Below are 23,248 nucleotides of genomic sequence, written 5' to 3' on the forward strand. Positions count from 1 at the left end.
AAACATACCCCTGGCATGCAGTTAAAATCTTGAGCGATTGGTATTAAACATGTTTAAAGACATTTCATATAATACATGTACGTGGGCGTGCGAGATATCTGTTCCATTGTGTCGTGGTTAGTTCAAGGACAGCTCGATATAAAAACCACACTTGTGTACTATTACTCAATAGCGACTAGACAAGTCAACTAGAGGTTTAAATATATAAAACCTGTGATGCGTGACCAGACCTCCGAGCGGCTGTTACTATGGCACAAAACAGTTCTTGTTTGTATTGCAGTAACTAGTGGCAGGTGAGCTACTGGTCTAGCATCTACCCGGCATTTGTGTCTGTGTATATAATTTGGCATGAGAGAAACAGTTGACCGCTGCCACCTATTGTTTGGACCATACCTGTATTAATAAGCACTGTTGAAGCCGATAATCCAAGTAAGTATCTTTAGCCACGACGTAGCGGCATTAATCGGATCGCCATAAGATAACCTTAGTTTACCTGTATTAGCGCTACGTATACTTTCATCAATATAATACCTATCGCCTGATGTCTATATTTAGACATTCAACAGACGGCCATACCTGTATTGATTGTGTTTACCTGATATCTAGCATACTGCTTTACCTATGCAACGTGTTGTTAGTTACAGAGGTAAATAGTAGGTATGTGTATGGTTTTTAACAATGCATAAAAGAATTTATCAGGAAAATCAATTTGTTGTTTTAGCACAAGAATACAACAAATATTTTATAAAATGTCAGCTCTTTCCAATATAGTCAAATTGATAGCATTACTGACAAACCTTTTTCATTAATAATCGGTTACACGTTTTTGTTATTCATAGTTTTAAAGAGTTAATACATGTATGTTGAAAGTATAAATATAAATGTACATTGTACTCAGTACAACAACTCCTCCTCCCCGCACTCCTTGAAAATTTAAGGGGAAAATATAAGAAATGTTTATTGGAGCTTTAGATGTGCATTAGTTTGCTTAATGGATATTTCAATGATTCATTTATGACATCATGGCTGACCAAGGATCTCAATGGGCTTTTAAGTACTTAGTGCTGGTAAATACCTTTAAATATAGTCTGACAATGGGAGCACATGCAGGAACTTCTCTGTAAAATATAACGCTACCATAAAAAGCAAGGTTTTACTTGATATCGACATGCATTTTCTACGGGGTATGGTGTTGGTCTGCGTCAACCCCAGCTGGGTACCAAGTGACGAAAAAACAAACAAAAGAAAGGGTAGACAGAAATTAAATGGAATTGCTAAGATCCCGAGAGTTGCGTACAGGAGATACATTTTGGGCTCTTTAAAGTGAACTTTAAGTATAACCATTTCATATGAAAGAAAGTTCGTATACTGCAAAAACACACTATTATAATATATCCATGTAGATAACTCGTAAGAATTGCACAAGCTGTCCAAATCTGTTGATTATCTTCCTTAAAAACGTTTCCCTCCTTATTTCTCCCTTGATAACGCTTCACATTTTGGTGGCCTTAAGTTCAGACTAGTTATGGGTTTAACCCCATCTGGCCGAGACGAACCTTAGACCAATTGGTACTTTTTGATGTCTCCGTGAGTTTAAGCTTTAAGTTGGCGGTAAGGACTTATTTGCTTGTTGGCACTATGTGACTTGGTGGGACGCACCCTACAATGTCAAGGCATTTCATTCAGTGTGGTGTTGGTACTATAAAAGAGTCCGTCAGTTATCAAACCATTCCTGGATACGGTCCTTAAAACACATACCAACACCACCCTATCATCCCACAACCACCACTCCCTTTCACATCGTATGGTTCCTTATTACTATATAGTGCAACTTCACTGAAGCATAATACTGAAAACAGCCAGCAGGACACCACATACGGTTTCACTCCAAAAATTAAACTGAACGTTCTGCAGGAGCAGCAACTACCATTTTTATAAACTCTCGGCCATGGAAAGTACACAAAGCCTTCCTGATAAGGGTTAACACTCAACTTAGGGTCAAAAGTTTGCTTATGTCAGGGGAGATATTAGGAGGAAGAAGGTTGTTTAGAGAGAGGATAATATCCCAAATTCTGTCATCCCTTTCTATCACGCAATGGGTACAATTTTCACGGTTAATCTACAGGGACTCATTTATTAAAGCTGATCTGTTATATTGATGGTCACAAAAAAACAAATAAGAATATATCGCAGCCTCCCAAAACACGCACTGACCACATGCATTCATTTTTAAATATTTACATTTTCACTTCGCTCCGCCTCAATGAACATAGTAAACTCAGATCACTTCATTTCCCGTTGAAGATTATGGGTCGCGTGCTTCTGTTCTTAGAGACGAATCACTTTCTTGCCGGCATGTGAAAATACATTCACTGAGTTTACAATGACGATCGAGTTCTGTACCGCCTCAGACTTGAATGCACTTTCATTTTGTGAATTGTGTAACATTGTTATAAACGTATATAAACACAAGTGGAATAGCCGCTTTATGTAAAAAATGCTAGTATATTGCAGACAGTTTAGAAAACAGGATCTGACAGAACGCTGACACTCCCGATAGCACCGAGCTCATGACCTACGAAGTGCAGTAGGTCTAACGTTAGCTGTATCTCGAATGCCATGTTTGATACCATTTTAGTGGTCACAGAAAACAAACCTCAATTTTAACACTATTTAACAACACAAAACAGACTGTAGCAGCAGTATACTATATCGAGTACAGGGACACATTATTGTCGTAGTTTGACTCATTCTTAACATAAATGGTACATGAACTGCTTCGCAGTTCACTTCATTTGCACGAGGTTCACTTCCCTTCATCAGTCCATGCAAGCAACAAAATTGACAATCAATCCTTAACAAAAGGGAGGCTCATCTTGAATAGCTTCTGATAGAACGCTAGACAATGCAAAATCGACCTAGCTTTTGTTTGTTGTACGTTCCATATAATTACTCTTATATGCAACTGTTTCATTGAGGAAAACTAAATGAACATGCAAAAATATTTGAAGAGGATGAAATTAATTTGTCCTTTGACGATAATTGACATTCACATAGTGCTGTCGAGAAGCAAATATAACACAATCGGCAATGTGCCACTGGATCAATGCTGTGCATTCATGCATGCATAGTCAATTTTCTTGACTCGCTTTCAATGTGTGCAGAACAATGAAGTCTAAGGGGGCATGACACATGGCCTAGTCTGGCAAACAACAAAAACGGAAATTGTATTGATCGGGTTAGAACATTTTTAAGTATACTGAAGAAAAAGAATGTCGGAAGTTAAAACATAATTAGTGTACAACGAAGGCGACATAGAATACATATCATTGGATTCAAAGTACATAACCCTATTTTATTGAGTAGATCATCACTTCATGTGTTTTACCACAATACTAAAAGAAAGTTAAAAAAAAACAACACCAATGTTAACCTGTTCCAAGCCTTTAAGACATTTTACAAGGTTATATGGGAATCTTTTAGCTAGGGATAAGATAGTTGTGATGGAGGAATGTATCTACAATCAGAAAGGTGTTTCATTCTGATCTTAGGATGAGCGTAAAAGTAAGACAGCACCCTCCAAGTGTGTTCTTGAGATATTGAAGAGACATAATGGACTTACTGGTCTTGATACAATAATTATCTTTATTTCATCCTGTAATACAAATCATATAATCTTTATCAATTCTTTTATTCTTTCGTTTTTATTTGTGTTATTATCACCATACAATTGACATGTTTACTAACTTGTTTTCTTAGGATGTATACCAAGCTTTACAGAGGAGGTGTATGGGACAACTGTGCTCCTAAGGGTCAAAATACAAAGAAAACTGTAAAGAAGGACATGAGGATGGTACCTAGCAAAAGTAAGCTCTATGGATGCAAGACAAAAGAACCAAGGAATGAAAGAGACAAGAAGATACAACCAGAGAAGGTGAAAGAGAAAATCAAAGAAAAGGAAGAGAAGAGAAATTTTGGTCTTGAAACAGCAGCAAATGTGATATCTGCTAGTGAGTTTGATATGTATATGTACAATTGATAGCGAATTCAATAATATAGCAGCTGTTTAATATTATTGATTTCCAAAACAGGCTTGGAATTCTTGCCAAAGAATGTGACTCACTAACTTAACTAAACAAACGCGCGTTAAGATAATTTGGTAATTTCAATCGCTACTTGAGTTGTATATTAAAGTTGAAGGAACAATCATGATATTTGATAAATGAAATAACATAAGATATCAAAGAGAAAAAAAATGAATAAATTGATATGTATTTTGTAGAGCACATTTACACAATTCCGAAAAAATAGCAAACACCTCAGAAAGCATATATAGATACATATTTGTAATACTGAACTTGTAAGATTCTACATGTTTTATATAAAAGAAAATATTCAATGAAATATAATATATTCAAAAGTCTAATTGCGTTTGTAGTGTTTGGACTCCTTGAGGATGCTACAGAAGATGAAATCAAGGGAGATCTCCATATAGAGTCCATTGATTTCAAAATACCAACCAACACCAAGAAACACCACACCAATCGGTACAAAAGCACAACGCGGAAGGAAAAGCCGGATCTGGTTCTAAGGCGGGGTTATTCCTTCCAGATGTGTCTCACTCTGGATAGGGAATACAGCAAGGCTGATCATGATATTAACTTCATTTTCTCAATAGGTAAGACAGACATTTACATTGCATTGCATGTGTACTAAGTTCAGGATACTGCGACACCTAGGAATTTCAATGCCTGGTTTGACGAAGATATAGTTCATTAAAATGCTCTCTTTTCCTATTTTTAGACCACATTGTATATTTCAATAGATGTGCAATGATGCCCTCCAATATCTCCCGTTTTCCATTTCTTTGCTTTTAATGTTTTTGTATATTGAATTACAATACCTTGTACAATGTATTACTTTTCAAAATTCAAATGAACAAGACAGTGTAGGTAATCTTTCTGCTTTATAATTGGAAATCCTTATAATTTTCTTTTAAATGTTAAAAGATCTCGTTAAATTTTAGGTGAAAGAAAAACAAATTGCACATGGATGAAGGTCCCGATGGATGAAAACATACAAGATGAAGACTCTAAAGACAGGAAGAATTGGCATGCACAGCTGGTTTCTGTGGAAAAGAAGACAATTTTGGTAGAGATCACCATTGCTCCTAATACCATCATTGGTGAATGGATTATGTCTGTTGAGTCTTTCACCAAACACAAAGAAGACGTTGTATCACTAATTTACTCATCTGACCAGGATATTCTTATCCTTCTCAACCCTTGGTGTCCAGGTAATAAAATTTGTTCACTTGAATTTGATAGAATAGTTCACCACCGCTTCAGGGTGACGCAGGGAGATTCCAACCGGGGGTGGAGTAGGGTTGGGGAAATTCCTTTTTCTCGCACCCGAGAAGCTGAATGATTATTTTTATCTTACCCTACTGACATCATATCAATGGAAGACAATGTACATATTCCGACGTGACGTCATAAAATTGTTGAGAACTTTCAAAATGTACCTGAAGCTTGTCGCCAACTAAGGTCAATATAAGAAAATCTCACACTGATAAAGTGTGTCTATTCCTGTTCAGGGTTATAGAAAATTGGTTTCAATACTTTTCAGCTGTGTATAGTTGTTTTCCTGAAAAATGTCCTCTTCTGAATTGATATAAATGATGACAAAAGAAAATATCAGGTTGTGAGTCTTTAAGCGAGTTTAGAATATTTCTCTGCAGTGATGGTGATGTAGTCATCAATCATTAACACGTACATGTTCAGTGAAATAAATTATTTTTAAAAAATCCTGATTTAAAATCAGGACATACTGGTAATTGAATTAAATCACAGTATCATTATTTGTGTGAGGGTGTGCGTGCGTGTGTGTCTGTGTGAAAGATATATATAGTGAATTTATTTATATCTTGTGTAAATCCTTGCTATAAATTATCGAGAAGCAAAGTGAGTGATACTATTGTGGCATTATCATAGCATACAAGATTATGTTTACATCCTCAGTCGGCAAATATATCACTTGGATAAACGTAATACCAGAAGACCAAAGAAAAAACACAACTATCAACATCAATACAATTAAAGTAGATGAAGCACCTTCTGTTCCTTCTCACTCTCTAATCAGGTTTTGAATTCGGAATCGTAGAAGAGGAATCATTTTCAGATTAAATGAGGGGCTTCGGTATAGTTTGAATGGACATCATGAAAAATAAGTGGAATCCTTGCTGAAATGTTAAATGATTAGGGTTTGATTTCTGTATAAGTAAGACTGGGAGAATAATCTGGTAATTTTCTGCAAAATAGGGATCGTGTTCGTATATCATTTGGTTTTTGTGACATAGAGTGAACCGCAACATTTTTCTGCCTCTATGGAACATTTGGAGTTTTTGTGTATATTAAAAAGATGTCTTTCTAAAACTCTCGCGTGGCAATACCTCTACTATCTTAGTGAGTTGCACCAGTACGTTAACAACCCTTTCTGATGTCTTCGACTTTGTAGCGGACCCATGCTACTTTCCAACAACCAAGCAGCTGGACGAGTATGTGTTGAACAACAAGGGAGCTGTCTTTCAGGGCAATTGGCATAAACCACATGCCAAACCTTGGCTTTTTGGACAGGTATATGATTTTGGTTTTCTTTTTATTAAAAGATATAGCAAAATCTTTTTTGCTATACATTAGATAAATTTATGTTGTTAACAAAGCGTTATTCATAGATATTTTTTTTCTAATTAGAACAAGCAATTAACCAAGGTTTTACAAGAATGTTTCTTTTAACATGTCACATGTACATTAATGAAATGAATTTTCATCAGTTCGAAGACGGCATCTTGGATATTTGCATCACGATCCTCAACAAGGCGTTTGACTACTGCATAGGACCACAACTGGCCGACCCCGTCATGATATCCAGAGCCATATCAGCAATCGTATGTTTATATGTTTTTACTTAATTGACTTTTGTCTGTTAAATTGATATCAGTATGGCATGCCAACAGTCTGATCAACATACTGGAATCTTATTTTTATTTATATTGAAAGCACAGGGACAACTTTTCAACAGTCAATCCATTTGAGAACATTATACATATTTCACACAATCGTTTTATATTGGGTTCATCTTTATGTTGATCTTGTTTGTAAATTTTAAACTGTTGTTGTGCTAAACAAAGTAATGGCCTTAACATTAAGGTCAAAGGTGCAGGAGTGCAAAACGTATTTGTAAATGTTACATCTTTGAAAAATAACTCAATAGTGATACTACGTTAAGTATGTAACTAAGCTACCACACCAAACAATGAATTGTAGCCTGGTAATTGGTTGTGTATGATATTCTTTATTACATTTCGTTGTTCGTTCCGAGGTATGAACTGTTTGTGCCCTAATAATTAAGGCATTATTGATTAAACCCAGGTGAACAACTGTGACGACTACGGAGTTTTGGTCGGAAGATGGGACGGACAGTATGGTGATGGAAAGAGTCCTACTACCTGGAACGGCAGTGCTAATATCCTGAGATGTTTTGCAAATAACTATCAACCAGTCATGTACGGACAGTGCTGGGTCTTCTCGGCAATAACTGTCACTGGTAAGTGTGTAAAAGAAAGGGGAATTCCCACTATAACCTAACATAAGGTACCTTTATCCTCTGCACTCTCGTACTACTATCTCACGAAGTTTTCGCAGTTGAAGACCACCTACAACACCACCGACTCTGTAATAGGAATGAGTAACAAAATTAATATCATTGTCATTGGGATTCAAATTATGAATATCTATATATCTGGATTGGCATCCTATTCACACGGAAAAAAATCTATACAGTATAGTAGAGTAGTAAAGTAGCCCTATGTATACTTTTTAAATGTTTTGAAGTACATTTGAAGATATTCATCATATACATATTTATTTATAACTTAAAAATCACAGCTTTTCTGGAATACATACGAATCGAAAAACGACACTTCTCTTTTTTCCAACTTACTAACTATGTCTTTGATTTAAATTCGGTAGATTTACAATAAAATGTGAAGTCTTTTTTTATTTTTGGGAAAAATTGCTTTGATGTACCTATACAAACTAAGTCATATCTGTTGTTCAGTTTGTAGAGCATTGGGTTTGCCTTGTAGAAGTGTTACAAATTTTGCTTCTGCACACGATACCAATTCCAGTCTCACTATTGACAACGTGTATGTACAAGACCCGGAGAAGGAACCAGGGTTCCTTAAACCTTCAGAAGAGCACTCCGCAGATTCATGTTGGTAGGTACTTTATATAGTAGTAGTCATATTTGTATTGTATTGGTTGATACACGTGTTGTCTTAAAAGAGAATATGTACCAAATGTTTATTCCATCACTATGGAAGCGACGTTATAATATATGACGTCACAATGAACTTCGACGAAAGTGCTAAAAACTTGTCGTGTTTTTTTTTTTTTTTTTATTTTTCTTGATGTGTTACTTCGTCCGGAAGGTTCATTCTTAGCTATTTTACTACATATATATATATATATTCATTACAGTACAACTACGACAGGAAACTCAAATCTTTATATTCGGCTCACCAACACATAGAGCATATGATTCATTGTGATAATTATTTGATATATACATATATATTTATATATGGGGCAAAGAAGTAATTCTAACAGTGTGGACATGAACAATGTCAAATTTTCGAGGCAACCCACCCCTTTATCAAGACACAGAGAATACAAATACAATCGCATTATATATAAACAGTTCTAGAAAATACTACAAGATACAGTAAGAGCAGTTTTTTTGGTAGTAGTTAAAATAACAATCATGAATCCTTCGGCAGGCGTGGGCCGAAGGCGGTGGCTAGCGTAACATATACAAAACCGTTCTCTATGATGGAACGCTATGTGACCAACGACTAAGACGTTTGAGAATATCCTGCGCGTTCAATCATTTTGGGACGAAACGTCCATTAACACTTCGGTATTTGCACGCGCAGGGTATTTCCAAGCTTCTTGGCCGCTGGTCACACAGCGTTGCATCATAGATCTCTACAAGTATCTGTAAGATGGTCGTTAGTCGATTTTAATGTATCTGAAAGTGATTTTTTTCCTGTATGTTCACAGTAGTGAGATAAATAATAGGTAATACAGGGGCACATTTGCCTCTGGTATTGCGAAACATCTTCAGTTTGTGTTGTTAGATTTAGAATAGAAACTACAGTGTTTTTTACTGGGGGGGGGGGGGGGGGGGGATGAAAAATTAATTTTCATGTAATTGAATAATTATTAGGGACTTCTGTTTTCTTCTGGTGATGCAATTATACGGTAAATATAAAGTTTTTGCTCTAATTATAATAAAACATTTGAAGCGTACTGTAAATCAAAGGGAGATAAAAATAAATCTCTAATATCAATACACTTTCTAAATTTAAACAACATGGTACCAGTACCAAGTGGTTGGGGAGCCCCCTACCTAACAAGGTACTGATACATAATCTTGCCTTTTTTAATCCGATCCTAAGCCATGCAGTTAAATAAGGTACTGGCATGTCTCTTGATAAGTCATGTTAAATGTTTACATGTACAGTATGCTTTTAATGAACAAAGATTTCAATTGAACAGGAATTTCCATGTTTGGAATGAAGTCTGGATGGACAGACATGATCTCCCTAAAGGATATGATGGATGGCAGGTGATAGACGCTACACCACAGGAAGCCAGCGGAGGTAAGCTATGAATCACACCCTCAAGCTATACAAGAATTGGTGTGTATTCATTACTAACCAAAGACTGACGTGAGTTTAAGCCATAAGCTGCCTCGACCCACATCAGCTCGTTTTAGCTAATATTGAGGTTTGGCTGGTTGTCCATCAGATCTATCATGTAAACATTCTTTTTTTAACCGCAAAGCCGTAACTATAGTTGAAATCCTTGAAGATTGCCGCCCCCGCATTTTGACATTTTGACGTTCATTACCTCGCATTCAAGGTGATTTCAAAGGTGTTAGTGATGTGATTTTTTTTGTTGCTACCGTCCCAAAAGCGGACGCCCGCGAATTACGTTGCGACGTCAAGATAGAGGTTTACCTCCTTAACCGATTTCAGAGAGCGACGGAGACGGTACAAGTTGTCGGCACTCAAGATCGGCCAGTGTGTCCAAGAACAGTTAGAAATCGTTGGCGGGAGTTTCATTTAAAGCAACGACGTCCCTATCTTGGTCCGGCATTAACACAGAAGCGACGTCAACGTCAAATACAGTGGCTGCTTGCACATGCACCTAATCGGTTTCGTTTGGCCTATTGGAGACGCTTGCTATTCACTAACGAGTCTCGCTCTTTACATGTCAGATGGTCGACAATGGAGTTTATCGATAGCCTGTCGCTTGTGAAACGGAAAGCGACATAATTCTTCGAGGGAGGTTCTGTTATGGTATGGGCAGGGATATTTTAAGTCGTGAAAACACCTCTCGTGGTTATCCATGATATTCTTACAACTGTAAGATATTTTGATCAAGTTTTGAGACAATTCTTTCTTCCTCTTATCCATCAACGTAACCTTACGTTGTTGCAGGACAACGCGAGATCCCATGTTGCTTCGGGTTTGTCGTGACTTTCTGGCTCACAGTAACGTTCCGTTTCCTGATTGGCCACCATAAAGCCAAGAGATGTCCACACAATCGAGTTAGACAGGAGGGTTCAGAAGCGCGTCAGCATCACATATAATGTGGCTCAACTCACGCAGGCACTTATTCAGGAGTAACATAATATCGCTCAAAGGGCAATGAACACCTTGATGGGGTCAATGTCAAGGATAGTAAGAGCCGCGACTGATACCAGGGATAGGTACACACACTATTGATTTGGATCAGGAAACAGCGCAGGGTGCCCTTGCTGCTTATCAGTATGTCAAAACATATCCAATAGTCATACAATGAGTATAAAATAGAACGACAATATCATAATAGATACTGGGTTGTCTATCAGATCATAGATATTTATTATTGCAAAAAATACAAATATCTTAACAAGGGAAAAATGATAAGTATCAAATAAATAATCCGGTTTCTTTTTTTTACTGATGCGTAATTGATAGTTAACAAATCGGAACTGAAATCACAGCATGATTTTAGCATTAAAAGTTATGGAATCTCTCTGGCATACTCCTCAGTTAGTCACAAAGCTTCAACCCCCAAAAAGTATGTGTCTTCCAGAAAGTACTTATCAGAAGGTTTCGCTAGAGGCAGACTATTGCAAACTTTTGGTAACAGTTTCTGGAAAGCAGATTTTCTTCAGCAAATTCTAAGGTAACTTTTTCCTTTCGAGAAGTATAATTTATGTGATTTTCTTAGAGTTCGGATACCTGTTTTATGTTGGTTGTAACCTCGAATAAGATACGATAATTTAGTACGTTGTCATCCAGACATCTTCGACAGAAGAGTGTCGAAAAGCTGTTAAGTAGAAATATTATAAACTTCTTAGATATGTTACATGACTGTATAAGAACTTAGTGATTATTTGTTATAATTGACCGGTTAGTTCTTATAATTTGTAGGTAAATTTGCCTGTGGGCCTGCTCCCGTCGCTGCAATCAAGAAGGGAGACTGTATTATGAAGTATGACGCCAGATTCATATTTGCTGAGGTCAATGCGGATTGCGTAGATTGGGTAATAGATGATGGCATTTGGAAGGTGCTAAACGTAAAAAAGAACAAGTACGTTTGTGAAATATTTCGCTTCTTTGAAGTTACTGTTTTATTTTATGCCCATGACTATACCTATTGCTAAGTTTTGTCTCATCAAGAAATATTTCAAATGCTATATATGAGATGTGCTGATTACAAGGCATTGATTATTGTGGATATTGATATGGTGATCACATAACAGATTAATGATGGATATTAATATGGTGATAACATGACATAGATTATTGGTAGATATTGATATGGTGATAACATGACATAGATTATTGGTAGATATTGATATGGTGGTAATATGACAGATTATTGGTAGATATTGATATGGTGATAAGATGACGTAGATTATTGGTAGATATTGATATGGTGATCACATGACACAGATTATTGGTAGATATTGATATGGTGATAATGTTTTTGCAATTATATGTAATTCAGTTTGTAAATATTTTCAGGGTTGGAAAGTGTATTAGCACAAGGGATCCAGATAGCGAAGATCCCCGTGCAAGGTTGGACATTACACGTACTTATAAGCATGAAGAAGGTTAGTTAAAATATTTTTTCTATTCATCTTAAACTATTGACAAGAGAACAAATTCGAATCGCTTGCATCGCTCACCATGTATCCGCCTCCTTGTTTTTCTGCTCTCAGCATATCATAAAGACTTGTTTCTGTACTTTAAAAACATATAGCGCAAAATCATCAAAAAACCCTACCAGTCAATATTTCGGTTCTAGGTGTTTGTATTGATTAATAAGGAGAAACTGAGTGATTTAACAAAATCCACTTATGTTACCCCGGAAAAGTGCAAAGATAATTTCTTTCTGTTAAATTGGTCGCCCATCATTCCAAAAACCTATCTACCAAATATCTGGGTTCTTGTCCTTTTCGTTAATCAGAGGTGATTCGAGAGTCGACCCAGGTTGATTATGGATGATAGGTCAAGGTCATTTCTTCCCGCAAACTTTCTCGGGCATCATACTAGGAACCGAACTTTATTCTGGGCCTAAGGGCCAAAGCATTTTTTTTTTTACAAAATTGGTCGGCATTACCCCAAAACCATATCTACCAAATATCCGCAAATCTCTCTCCGGCATCATCCCAGGAACCGAACTTTATTCTGGGCCTAAGGGCCAAAGCATTTCTTTTTATAAAATTGGTCGGCTTTACCCCCAAAAGCCTTCCTTCCAAATATCTCGATTCTAGTTCATTAAGTTAATCAGAAGTTTGAGTGTTTTTTGACAACTTTGAATATAGGTCATGGACATCTATTTTCGCAAAATATGTCGTATATCATCGAAGAAGCCTAACAGTGAACTATCTTGAAGTATTTTAGCTAATTCGAAGGATATACTTGAATATTGGTCAATTTTATTTGTTGCAAACTTTCGCAAACTCATCCACGGAGCCTGCGAACCAAAAATCTGGATTACAGGTCCTTAGCTTATAAGAAAAAGTATTTTGAATGCCGTACACAATTGACCACTGTAACCTTGATTATGGGTAAAGGTAATTTGTTTTCGAGCACTTGATCTAATCCCAAACCGATTTTTAGCTATTAATATAAGCAAGATCATCTCAGCACATGGTTTATCTTTTGATCTTAGTCTATATATTTACTTAAATGAGCTGTTATAATCAAAATCGTGAATACACTGACATCGTTGCATGCCCATCTAAACGCACATATCAGATTCTGAATTCCCCCTGCTGTTCACCGTTAATTGGACTTTTTCAATCTATTTGTACCTTGTTAAAATTGTTCGTTTAGCTGGAATTTGAGAAGCAGTGACACACAATATATATATATATAATTAAAAGTAAATAATGTCCTTGTGATGGATATACATAGTAATAATAATAAAAAACACAAACCAGAAAATCACAAGCGCTTTCACATGCTTTGAGAGCTTGAACTTGCTCTCAAAGCATGTGAAAGCGCTTGTGATTTTCTGGTTTGTGTTTTTTTTAATTATTATTACTATATATATATATATATATAATTATCAAGTAGTAATAACGACAGTACAGACAAGTAAATTGTCGAATTTTCGAGGCAATCTGCCCCTTTATCAAGACACAGGTAAATTACATATGATCACATATAGACAAAGAACATGGAACAGTTACATAAATATAGTAGGTATATACAACAATAAATATAGTTATGTTATAAAAACGATCCCCCTCGGCCGATAATTAATTTGCCGAGGGCCTATTGTGATTAATTAGGAATATATATATATGATGAAAGGGGAAATGACACTTAACGGGTGAACCACCGACGGACAACGGACACTGCATCACAGCATGAGCTCGCCTGGCCCTTTCGGCCAAGTGAGATACATATAAAATACTTATTTTGTATATGTTTGCGATATTTTTAAACCTTCAATTGAAAAAAAAAGATTTCATGCATTACAATACATGTACATTGTATCAAGACTTAACTAAAATAGCAAAGAGTAATCTAATGATGGTTTTTGTTATGTTGAGAATAATGAAATTATAAAAACTTCATCATTCGCTTTAAAAAGTTTCTTTCAACAAAGTCATTACCAGTATTTCGTTACAGGATCAGAAAGCGAGCGAAAGGCAGTCACGCTAGCAATGTCTGCATCCCTCGCTAATATTGTTACTCAAGAGGAAGAAAATGTAAGATGTCAGTTGTATTGTATATAAAGTTTCTCTCTGTGTCTACACATACATAATTGTATATATTACACAATGGTGAATAATTAATTTCAACTTTAACTTTTAAAGAAACATTTTTTTTTTGTATCAACATATGAATTAATTAATCAATTCAATATGAAATAATATGTGTTTTAATTATCATTAAAAATAAACTGATATTTTTCTCTGTTCTGAAATTTTGTTTAGCTAGTTTTAATGATAAATCAGCTCATTTATTAATTGTGTGTGAACTAAACAGAATATGATGTAAGATTTTGCTTTATAATCAAATGTGTAATTGAGCGTTTCTTTGTCATTCTTAAAGTAAATAGAGCAGATGCGGTTTAGTAACAAAACTGATCATTACAGGACATCGACATCGACATCAAGGATATTGATGACGTCATTATGGGAACAGATGTTGAGGTCAGATTGAAGGTGAAGAATATCGCCAAGAGTAAGGAGACTCGAACTGTCACAGGATTCCGTGCTGATGTGTATAGAATGAAATACAACGGCATCACTGACCCAAATAAGGGCTTTATCATAAGGGAGGATTTCAAATCTTTTGCCCTAAAGGCTGGCGAAGGTATGCCCTGTAATAAGTACACAGGTGGCCAAAACATAAACCAAGTTCTTTTATTCTGTTACGTTAATTATACCCAAAGTGTGAGTAACCATTTTCTGCTACGTCATTCACATCCAAATTATGGGTCACCAAGTTTCGCTACGTCATTAATACCCAAATTGTGAACCACCAATATATGTTACGTCATTCCTACCTGAATTGTTTTTCTACAAGTTTTTTAAGTAATTTAGACCCTAATTATGAGCCACCAAGTTCTGTTAAGTCATTTCCGCTATGTCATTATAGCCGATTGTGAGCCACCAAGTTCTGCTACGTCATTTATACTATGTTATTATACCCAAATTGTGAGCAACCAAGTTCTGTTAAGTCATTTCTGCTTTGTTATTATATACCCGAATTGTGAGCAACCAAGTTCTTTTAAGTCATTTCTGCTTTGTTATTATATACCCAAATTGTGAGCAACCAAGTTCTGTTAAGTCATTTCTGCTTTGTTATTATATACCCAAATTGTGAGCAACCAAGTTCTGTTAAGTCATTTCTGCTTTGTTATTATATACCCAAATTGTGAGCAACCAAGTTATGTTAAGTCATTTCTGCTTTGTTATTTTACCCAAATTGTGAGCAACCAAGTTCTGTTAAGTCATTTCTGCTTTGTTATTTTACCCAAATTGTGAGCAACCAAAGTTCTGTTAATTCAAACTATTAACAGCTACATGTATTACATATTTATGTATCCAATTATTATTTCCTTGACCATCTGTAAAGTTATAAAGCCTATAATAATTATTATATTATTGTTGAGTAAAATACAACGCCTTGAAGTTTACAGGGTGATTAACTCCAAGTGAGTTGTCGAACAATAATAATAACTTTAACTGAGTTAATGGAAGAAATTAGGTGTAGAGTTAGTAGAAAATAGGGCATAGATGCTTTTCTTTAATTTGTTTCCTCATCGCCCAAACTACTCTAATTTTTAAACTAACTAAACCAGTTCTAGTGAATCCGGATTCAGTATTTCTAATGAACAGAAAATTCAAATTAACACAAATATCTGGCATCGGAGTTACCTTCTTAGACTATGATAAGATTATTTTCTTTTAATATTATAAAGATCGACTTATAATTCCTTGTAACATTGTAGAGCGTGTTTTGCCGATGGTCATCAAGAGCGACGACTACGTGAAAAAACTTCTTTGTATAGAACAGGCAGGGATGGAAATAAAGGCATATGCCTATATCGAGGAAACTAAACGCTGCATTATCGAAAAAGAAGATTTCCGAGTCAGGAGACCGGATGTTGATGTACAGGTAAGGAAAACTGTATACTACCCTGTGTCTATCATCCACCCAAGTATGTTTTGGAGCATAAATTAAAAAAAAAAAAAAAAAATTCCCTCAAGAACTGAAAAGGTTGTTATTTAATTATTTAGGGTTATTTCAAGGTGTTCAGGTATTAAAAGAACTTAATATGAAAAACGTTAATGGAAAAATGAAAATAACGGGAAAAAAATAATACTCCGTTGTTTCAAGTGTTTAAATTAATCTGTAGAAAATTGAATTGTCAGAAAAACAGCAGCATTAACAATGCATCATGGGATCGTAGTGGGTCAACTGTTTTCTGATTTACCGTATTTAAGGACTAAGGGGGAGGGGGGGGAGATTATTTTTATCCTCAAATATTATTTGAGGATAAATTCGGAGCTAAATTTTTACACTAGGAGAAGTGGTTTATTTGAGGATAAATACAGTACCAAACTGAGGTGGCTTTTTAGAGTAAATACGATACTTAAATTTTACATTTGACGAGGTGGCGAGTATTTCAGGATAAATAGCCAGTAGAGACAAGAGGCCCAAAGGGCCTTAACGGTCACCTGAGATTTGAAATATTTCAGTTAATTTAATTGACCCTTTTTGGCCCCACCCATCAGCCCCTAGGGTTCAGTCAGGGCCAACATGTGCATGTCATCAAACTTTCTTCCCATGCTGATAATGTGAACCAAGTTAGAAAGAATTCCAATTGAATTCAAACAAATTAGAGTCAAAAATGTGATTTCCCTATATAAACTATAGTAAATTTTACCCCCTCCCCAGGGGCAAACATGAGACCCAAGGGTCATGAAATTCACAATTTTGGTAAAGTACCTTAAGACCCTTCCATTTATGAAGAGTATTTGATTCCATCAAATCTTAGAGTAGATAAGAAGATTTTTGAAATTTCAGTCAATTTGACCCTTTTTGGCCCCGTCCATTAGCCCCTGGGGGTCAGTCAGTGCCAACATGTGCATACCATCAAACTGTTATCCAATGCTGATAATGTTAACCAAGTTAGAATGAATTCCAATCGAAATCAAACAAATTTTAGTCAAAAATGCGATTTCACTATATAAACTATAGTAAAGTTTACCCCCTCCCCAGGGCAAACGTGAGACCCCTGGGTCATGAAATTCACAATTTTGGTAAAGCACCTTAAGACCCTTCCATTTATGAAGAGTGTTTGATTCCACCATATCTGAGAGTAGAGAAGGAGATTTTTGAAATTTTAGTCAATTTCACCCATTTTAGCCCCGCCCCTCAGGCCCCTGGGGGGTGGGGACCATATAATTCACAATTTTGGTTGACCTTTAGCCATAGAAGCTTCCAGCCAAACTTCATTGAATTTGGTTTAGAGGTTTTGGAGAAGAAGTCGAAAATGTAAATTGTTTACGGACGCACGACGGACGACGCACGACGCACGACGACGGACAAAAGGGGATTAGAATAGGTCACTTGAGACTTTGTCTCAGGTGACCTAAAAATCTTTTACACTAGGGAAGAGGATTTATTTGAGGATAAACGCAATTTTTGTGTACCGAGGCCGAGAGTTAAATAAGAATTTCAAACAAAAACAAATGTACGATTTACTGCACAAGGTTACCCCGCGGTTGCCAGGGAAAAGATAAATCGATCCCACACAGTGGGGTAAAGACAGATAGACGCTGCTAACAATAATATAACGTCATCATTTTACTCTGAGTAGTCATGTCGTAAATGATGACGAGATTTTTATTTTATTTAATTATTTATTTGTTTTGAAGACAATTATATTCTATAAAGAATATAAAAAGAATAGACATATAAACAAAAACATACATCATCTAGCATATACACAGAGAAAGCACAAACATCATCGGACTATCTAGTCCACTCTTGTTCTACAGACACATCATCATCATCATGAGTGGGATTTTATCTCACCCTAGGGAAAAGACAAGCTACACAGGCTCTTTGCACGTTCTCAACAATTGTATCTCGTCACGTTGACAATACCATGACGTCACGGGAAAATACAATGACGTCACGTCGACAATTTAATCATGTCACATTAACTTGTCCTTGCATTGATGTAACGTCAGTTATTTTAGATATATAAGAGGGTAAACAGGGAAGAGAAAAATAATCCTTAGAATTGAGACGGGAATCTCCCCTCTCGGGTTGAGATTCCTCTGTGTCACCCCAAGGGGGTGGAAGATTCTATTAATATATTAAACATCGTCATGCATTTGTATTCAATGTTTATGTGTACAAAAATTAGGCCCTAAATGACTCAAACTATCGATGGGCCTGAAAACAATACGGTTTACATACATTTGGATTTTAAATAGCTATAGGACATCTATTTCAACTACTAGTGGATTGCTAATTACATTGTGACAAAACAAATGCACATAACTTGCATTATGTTTTCATCTTTGCAGCTGACCCCAGAGCATGTTGAATTAAATGGAGAGATTGAGATCAAAATGAGCCTGAAAAATCCCTTGGATGTACCTCTGACCCACTGTTCCTACGCAATTTGCTCGGAAGCAATGCAACTGGAAGATGAAGAGACGAAAGTCGAGTAAGTTTGAAAAGGGGTACCTATAATGTATGTCATATTTGATGTGTTTTATAGCTAAGAGTTACTCCCTTTGTCAAGATATCTATGTCATTTGATGCTGTTCATTATTAATTAGCTCATCAACAAATGGATTTTGACCTAATGGTCAGAAGCATTCTCTGAGGAAGCGAAATACTTTTTTCGCATAAATGAAATGGTGACTCTAGTCCCTTTCTGGGCCGGTGTGGTCTAATGGGTGAAAAGGTCCTGTAAATTGCTAAGTACTACTGTCATAAAGTGCTCACCGGAAATGAAAAATTAGGTTTGAAGATTCCCTTTAGGAAACAAACTTCGCCTGATTGGTGACTAGGGCCAGCAGGAAGGGGTCCAATAGGGAGAAACAGAGGCTAGTACTTTAAATCAATGCTAGTCACGAACGAGTGAATAGATTTGGACCATATTGTTCCGAAGCATCTTCTGGCAAAGGCGAGCAAATTGTACATAAAACACTCATTGCAAATACAAAAAGAGATAACCACACAACTATTGTCGAAAAGATGCTAGTAGCCTACAGTACAAGAGGTTTTTTTCCATAATTAATTGATTTACTCATAAGAGAATAAATCTTATTAAAGGCAAATAGATGCGGACGAGAAAACTGCGAATTTACCGCTGGACAGCATGTATTACCTGTGACCAGGCAAACTAATGTTTAACATACAAAATATTTTCATTCATTTCCACAGAGATGTGCCTCCGAATGGGGAATGGTGCATTACTGTGAAGAAGAAGGCTAGGGAGTATCCATTTTTTGGAACTGAAATCGCTCTCGTCGGATTTGACTGCCAAGAAATTCCTAACATCAACGGCATGAGCAACAAAATATATGTCGACTAAGAGCTTGTGCCGTTATAAAGGATGTGTTTTCACATGCGTACAAGACAGATGGTATTACAATTTCCTTCCATCAAGGTTACCAATTGTTTTTATCAAGACTGAATGTTACAACAGAATTAATCAAAAATGGATCACTTTGTTCAAAAAAAAAAAAAAACACGTTTTTATGCGGACAAAAATAAAAAGATTTTAATAATCATTTGTAGATTACCAACAATCAAAGTTGTGACAAAATTTAAGTTTTGAAATGGGAAGAAATGCATGATTTGGTTTCATTGAAATATCATGGCCTCTATCCACTGGGTTGGCCTAGCAAATTGTAAATGCATATCAACGTCTAAGAGTTAACACTCAATTTTACACTGGTAAATATAGAAGAGAACATCATAATTTCTCACTCTCGATAAAGCACATTAGTATTTTGGAGTACTTTACATGATATAATCATAAAGCACGACTTCTAATATTTTTAGTTCACCTTTGTGTTTCCCAATTGCTTTGAATTAATTTTAGTAGATATGTCATCGATTTACATGTTGTGTACATTGTATATAGGTATAAGGTAAACGATTCGTTGGTGCACAACGTTCATGCAATTTTCTGAAATAGTGATGTAAACGCGAATACATTTTAAAGCTATTCCAGTAAAATAAGGGGCGGGGTTGGAGAAATGGAAATGTAGCTTCTACTCTTCTATAGTCCGTTCCTGGAAACGGTCTCATTTTTATTTGTGTTGTTATGTTGTCTAATTCTTTAGTGAATGTATTTGGGTTGGCAAATTTCTTTCTCCTATGAAAAGTTCATGCAGTGCAAGGAGCCAGGCCATGTTGGCTCACTATAAGGGAACTGGATTTTTCATAATTAGTATTTTTTACAGAACCGCAATTATCTAAGCTGGATCAATATGATATTATAAGAGTAGCTGATCCTAATAGTGCCAGTTAAATTCTTACAATGTCTTAAATGTTACTGGGTCTTATTGCTACTATCCGTACATTGAATATATGGCAAACTGCGAGGAAGAAAAAAGAAATACTAAATACTGTATTTTTCAGTTGGTTCTTGCTATTATCTGGTTCTCAGCAACAGGGAAAGCTAGTCAAGTCTTTTCCTGTGAATCTGTGCCATAACATTCAATTTTAATCTCTATTGTACACATTAAAATGCAAAATTTGATCAAAATTCCTTAGTAATTAAAAAAATATATGCTTTTTATATATATTAAGCGGCCATCCAAGGGACCGACTGATATAGGCTGCTAGAGATAGGTGGCTGCTTAAACCAGGTTGGCCAGAAACGGCCTGTTGCCCAATTCTTTTTTCAACAGTTTATTGAATTTATCATATTATAATGCACTTATTGATATTGATAACAATATATCATGTACAGTGTATTTTGAAATGAAAACCAACAAAGATCAAAGTTTTGATGACTTTGATGAAAATAATTGGCCATGTGATCATCGCGGATGTCTACTTCCGGACAAAATGGCCGCTTAATACAGGACGATACAACGACTCGGGGCAGATTTGTGTTGGCCGTTGGCCGCGTTAGAAAGGTGACCGCTTATTTAAGGTTCATTATATAGTGTTTTCCATCGGGCGGACCACAGACTGGCCGCTTAACGGAGGTGACCGTTTATTCAAGGTGGCCATTAGAGCAGGTTTAACTGTACTTATAGTTATTATAAAAATAATTCTTAAATGCATCAACACATGTTTTATTTCTCAGGGAACTTGTTCTGTCCATGTCAATTTCACTGTAAATTGGAAAAATCCATTAAATATAAACAATGACCATATTGGATACACCACAGTTTACCCAATACTGTAGCTTGCTACCTTTTAATTCAGATCTTTTTTAAAGTCAGGCTCATAATTTAATTATTTGGACCCTAATTTCGGACTTCAACTTTTAGTAATACTATACTTATTATTCTAAATTTCAATTTTCTCAGGACCATTTATCAGAAAAAAACTGCTGTTTTGAGAATAAAGTTTGTCAAAAAGCGAAATGCATAGAAAAATTTACTTTTGGGAAGATTGAAATTTTGAAATCTATGCACTGTTTAGAGACAAGTTCCATTTTCATTTAATTTGTTTAAAAACTGATACCCAACAACTTTTAAAATGTTTTCATGTGGTAGAGTAGAGCCTTGCTTTTTTTTTGCTTCAGATATGAAATGCAACTGTTTTATGTACATGTATTAATCAAATATATATATATTATCATCATCGTATTAACCTAGTTCTGGAAACATCCAGTATGCTTTTCAGGTAATCTTTATTAATTAAACCAACAAAATCCCACTGCTTAATACCTTTTTTCTATAAACAGTTATTTTTGCGAGTTTTAATTTTTTTTTTTTCATTTTTACTAAAGATAAAGAAAATATTTTTACAGCATTTGATATGAAGCAATTTGAAAATTGGATTATAAACTGACATGGTACATGCAAGTTTTTTTAGCAACATATTCAAGATGTTAACTTTTATTGTCTTAAAGTCATATTTCAAATTCAAATATATGTACATTTGTATTCAATTAAGGTGGCCTAGCCTACATCTACCATGTACCAACAAAAATTTTCCAGTGGATAGAAAATTTTCATTTTATTTTCAATACTATTCAGGATATGAAGGCTAAAAAATCAATGTTGAAATATACACAGGCCACTCTATACAGAGTTAAGAGCGATGACAGAGGGTATATTCAAATTACAAAATTTGATCAACATCAAAAGATCATTTACATGTGAAGAAGAAAAGAGATGATAAACATTTCACCTGTTCCATGCAATACCTTTACACAAAGGTAAAGAGATATTGGCCTCCCTAACAGAAAATGAGTAATCAGTTTCAAACAACATCATGTAGCAATTAATATGGAACATCATTTGAACATACAAATTTGTTGATGGTGACCAAAATTTATATGTGCTTCATTACAGTTTTCAGCACAAAAAAACAAATTCTGTCGGTATTGGACAACAGACTTACAATGTAAGTCTATATACAAGACCTTTAAGCACTCCTAGTTCACGATCATGTTGATCCAGTGAAATTGTGAAAATATTATCCTCTCGAAAATAACCTGCTATATGTACATTTGTATATGGTAAATGTTGTGCTGCTTTGTTAAATTCTACACAGTTTATTGCTGTGGTGAAATGAAATGCTTAGGCATTTAATTACAGAATGTGCCATAATATATTTTTTTCCTCTTTTACTTGCATTTACACTTGTAGTAGCTATATATATATATATATACTAATAATTACTCAGACACCTTCAGAGATTCTATATATACTCATATTTTTTTTATTAATATTCTCAGACAAAAAATAAATTTGATTTTAAATTCAATTTGCATTAAGTGTTGTTTTCTAAATTAATTACATGTAGGCTAGCTGAGACATTGGTTTGTACTCCAGCAGCATTAATTGAAAAGATTAAAATAAACAAAAACATTGGGGAATATAGATGAAACATATACAGATGTATACTCAGTCATTTCCACTGACAGAGGCTGTCAGCTAC

The 23,248-nt window shown here is 35.4% G+C and overlaps 1 protein-coding gene across 1 annotated transcript; it reads left to right on the plus strand.

The window, feature by feature from the left end:
* Window positions 1-254: 254 nt before the first annotated feature.
* On the plus strand, window positions 255-23,074 carry LOC117337230 (hemocyte protein-glutamine gamma-glutamyltransferase-like). Its single transcript, XM_033898104.1, has 16 exons — window positions 255-429; window positions 3,760-4,010; window positions 4,439-4,678; window positions 5,027-5,296; window positions 6,517-6,635; window positions 6,833-6,946; window positions 7,431-7,605; window positions 8,119-8,278; window positions 9,621-9,724; window positions 11,549-11,708; window positions 12,146-12,234; window positions 14,267-14,346; window positions 14,737-14,956; window positions 16,098-16,264; window positions 18,691-18,833; window positions 19,559-23,074. Exons 2-16 carry the CDS (start codon window positions 3,761-3,763, stop codon window positions 19,707-19,709), a joined length of 2,442 nt encoding a protein of 813 aa, XP_033753995.1. The 5' UTR covers window positions 255-429; window position 3,760; the 3' UTR covers window positions 19,710-23,074.
* The last annotated feature ends 174 nt before the right edge of the window (window positions 23,075-23,248 follow it).

Source organism: Pecten maximus, chromosome 11, assembly GCF_902652985.1.
Source record: "Pecten maximus chromosome 11, xPecMax1.1, whole genome shotgun sequence".
NCBI classification, from domain to species: domain Eukaryota; kingdom Metazoa; phylum Mollusca; class Bivalvia; order Pectinida; family Pectinidae; genus Pecten; species Pecten maximus.

What these genes read in the sequence shown, in the direction of transcription:
- LOC117337230 (XM_033898104.1), top strand. Translation starts at nt 3,761, where the DNA reads ATGTATACCAAGCTTTACAGAGGAGGTGTATGGGACAACTGTGCTCCT. An exon ending in TCTCAACCCTTGGTGTCCAG is followed by an intron (nt 5,297 to 6,516) that starts GTAATAAAATTT and finishes TCGACTTTGTAG; the next exon opens with CGGACCCATGCTACTTTCCA. An exon ending in CCAGAGCCATATCAGCAATC is followed by an intron (nt 6,947 to 7,430) that starts GTATGTTTATAT and finishes GATTAAACCCAG; the next exon opens with GTGAACAACTGTGACGACTA.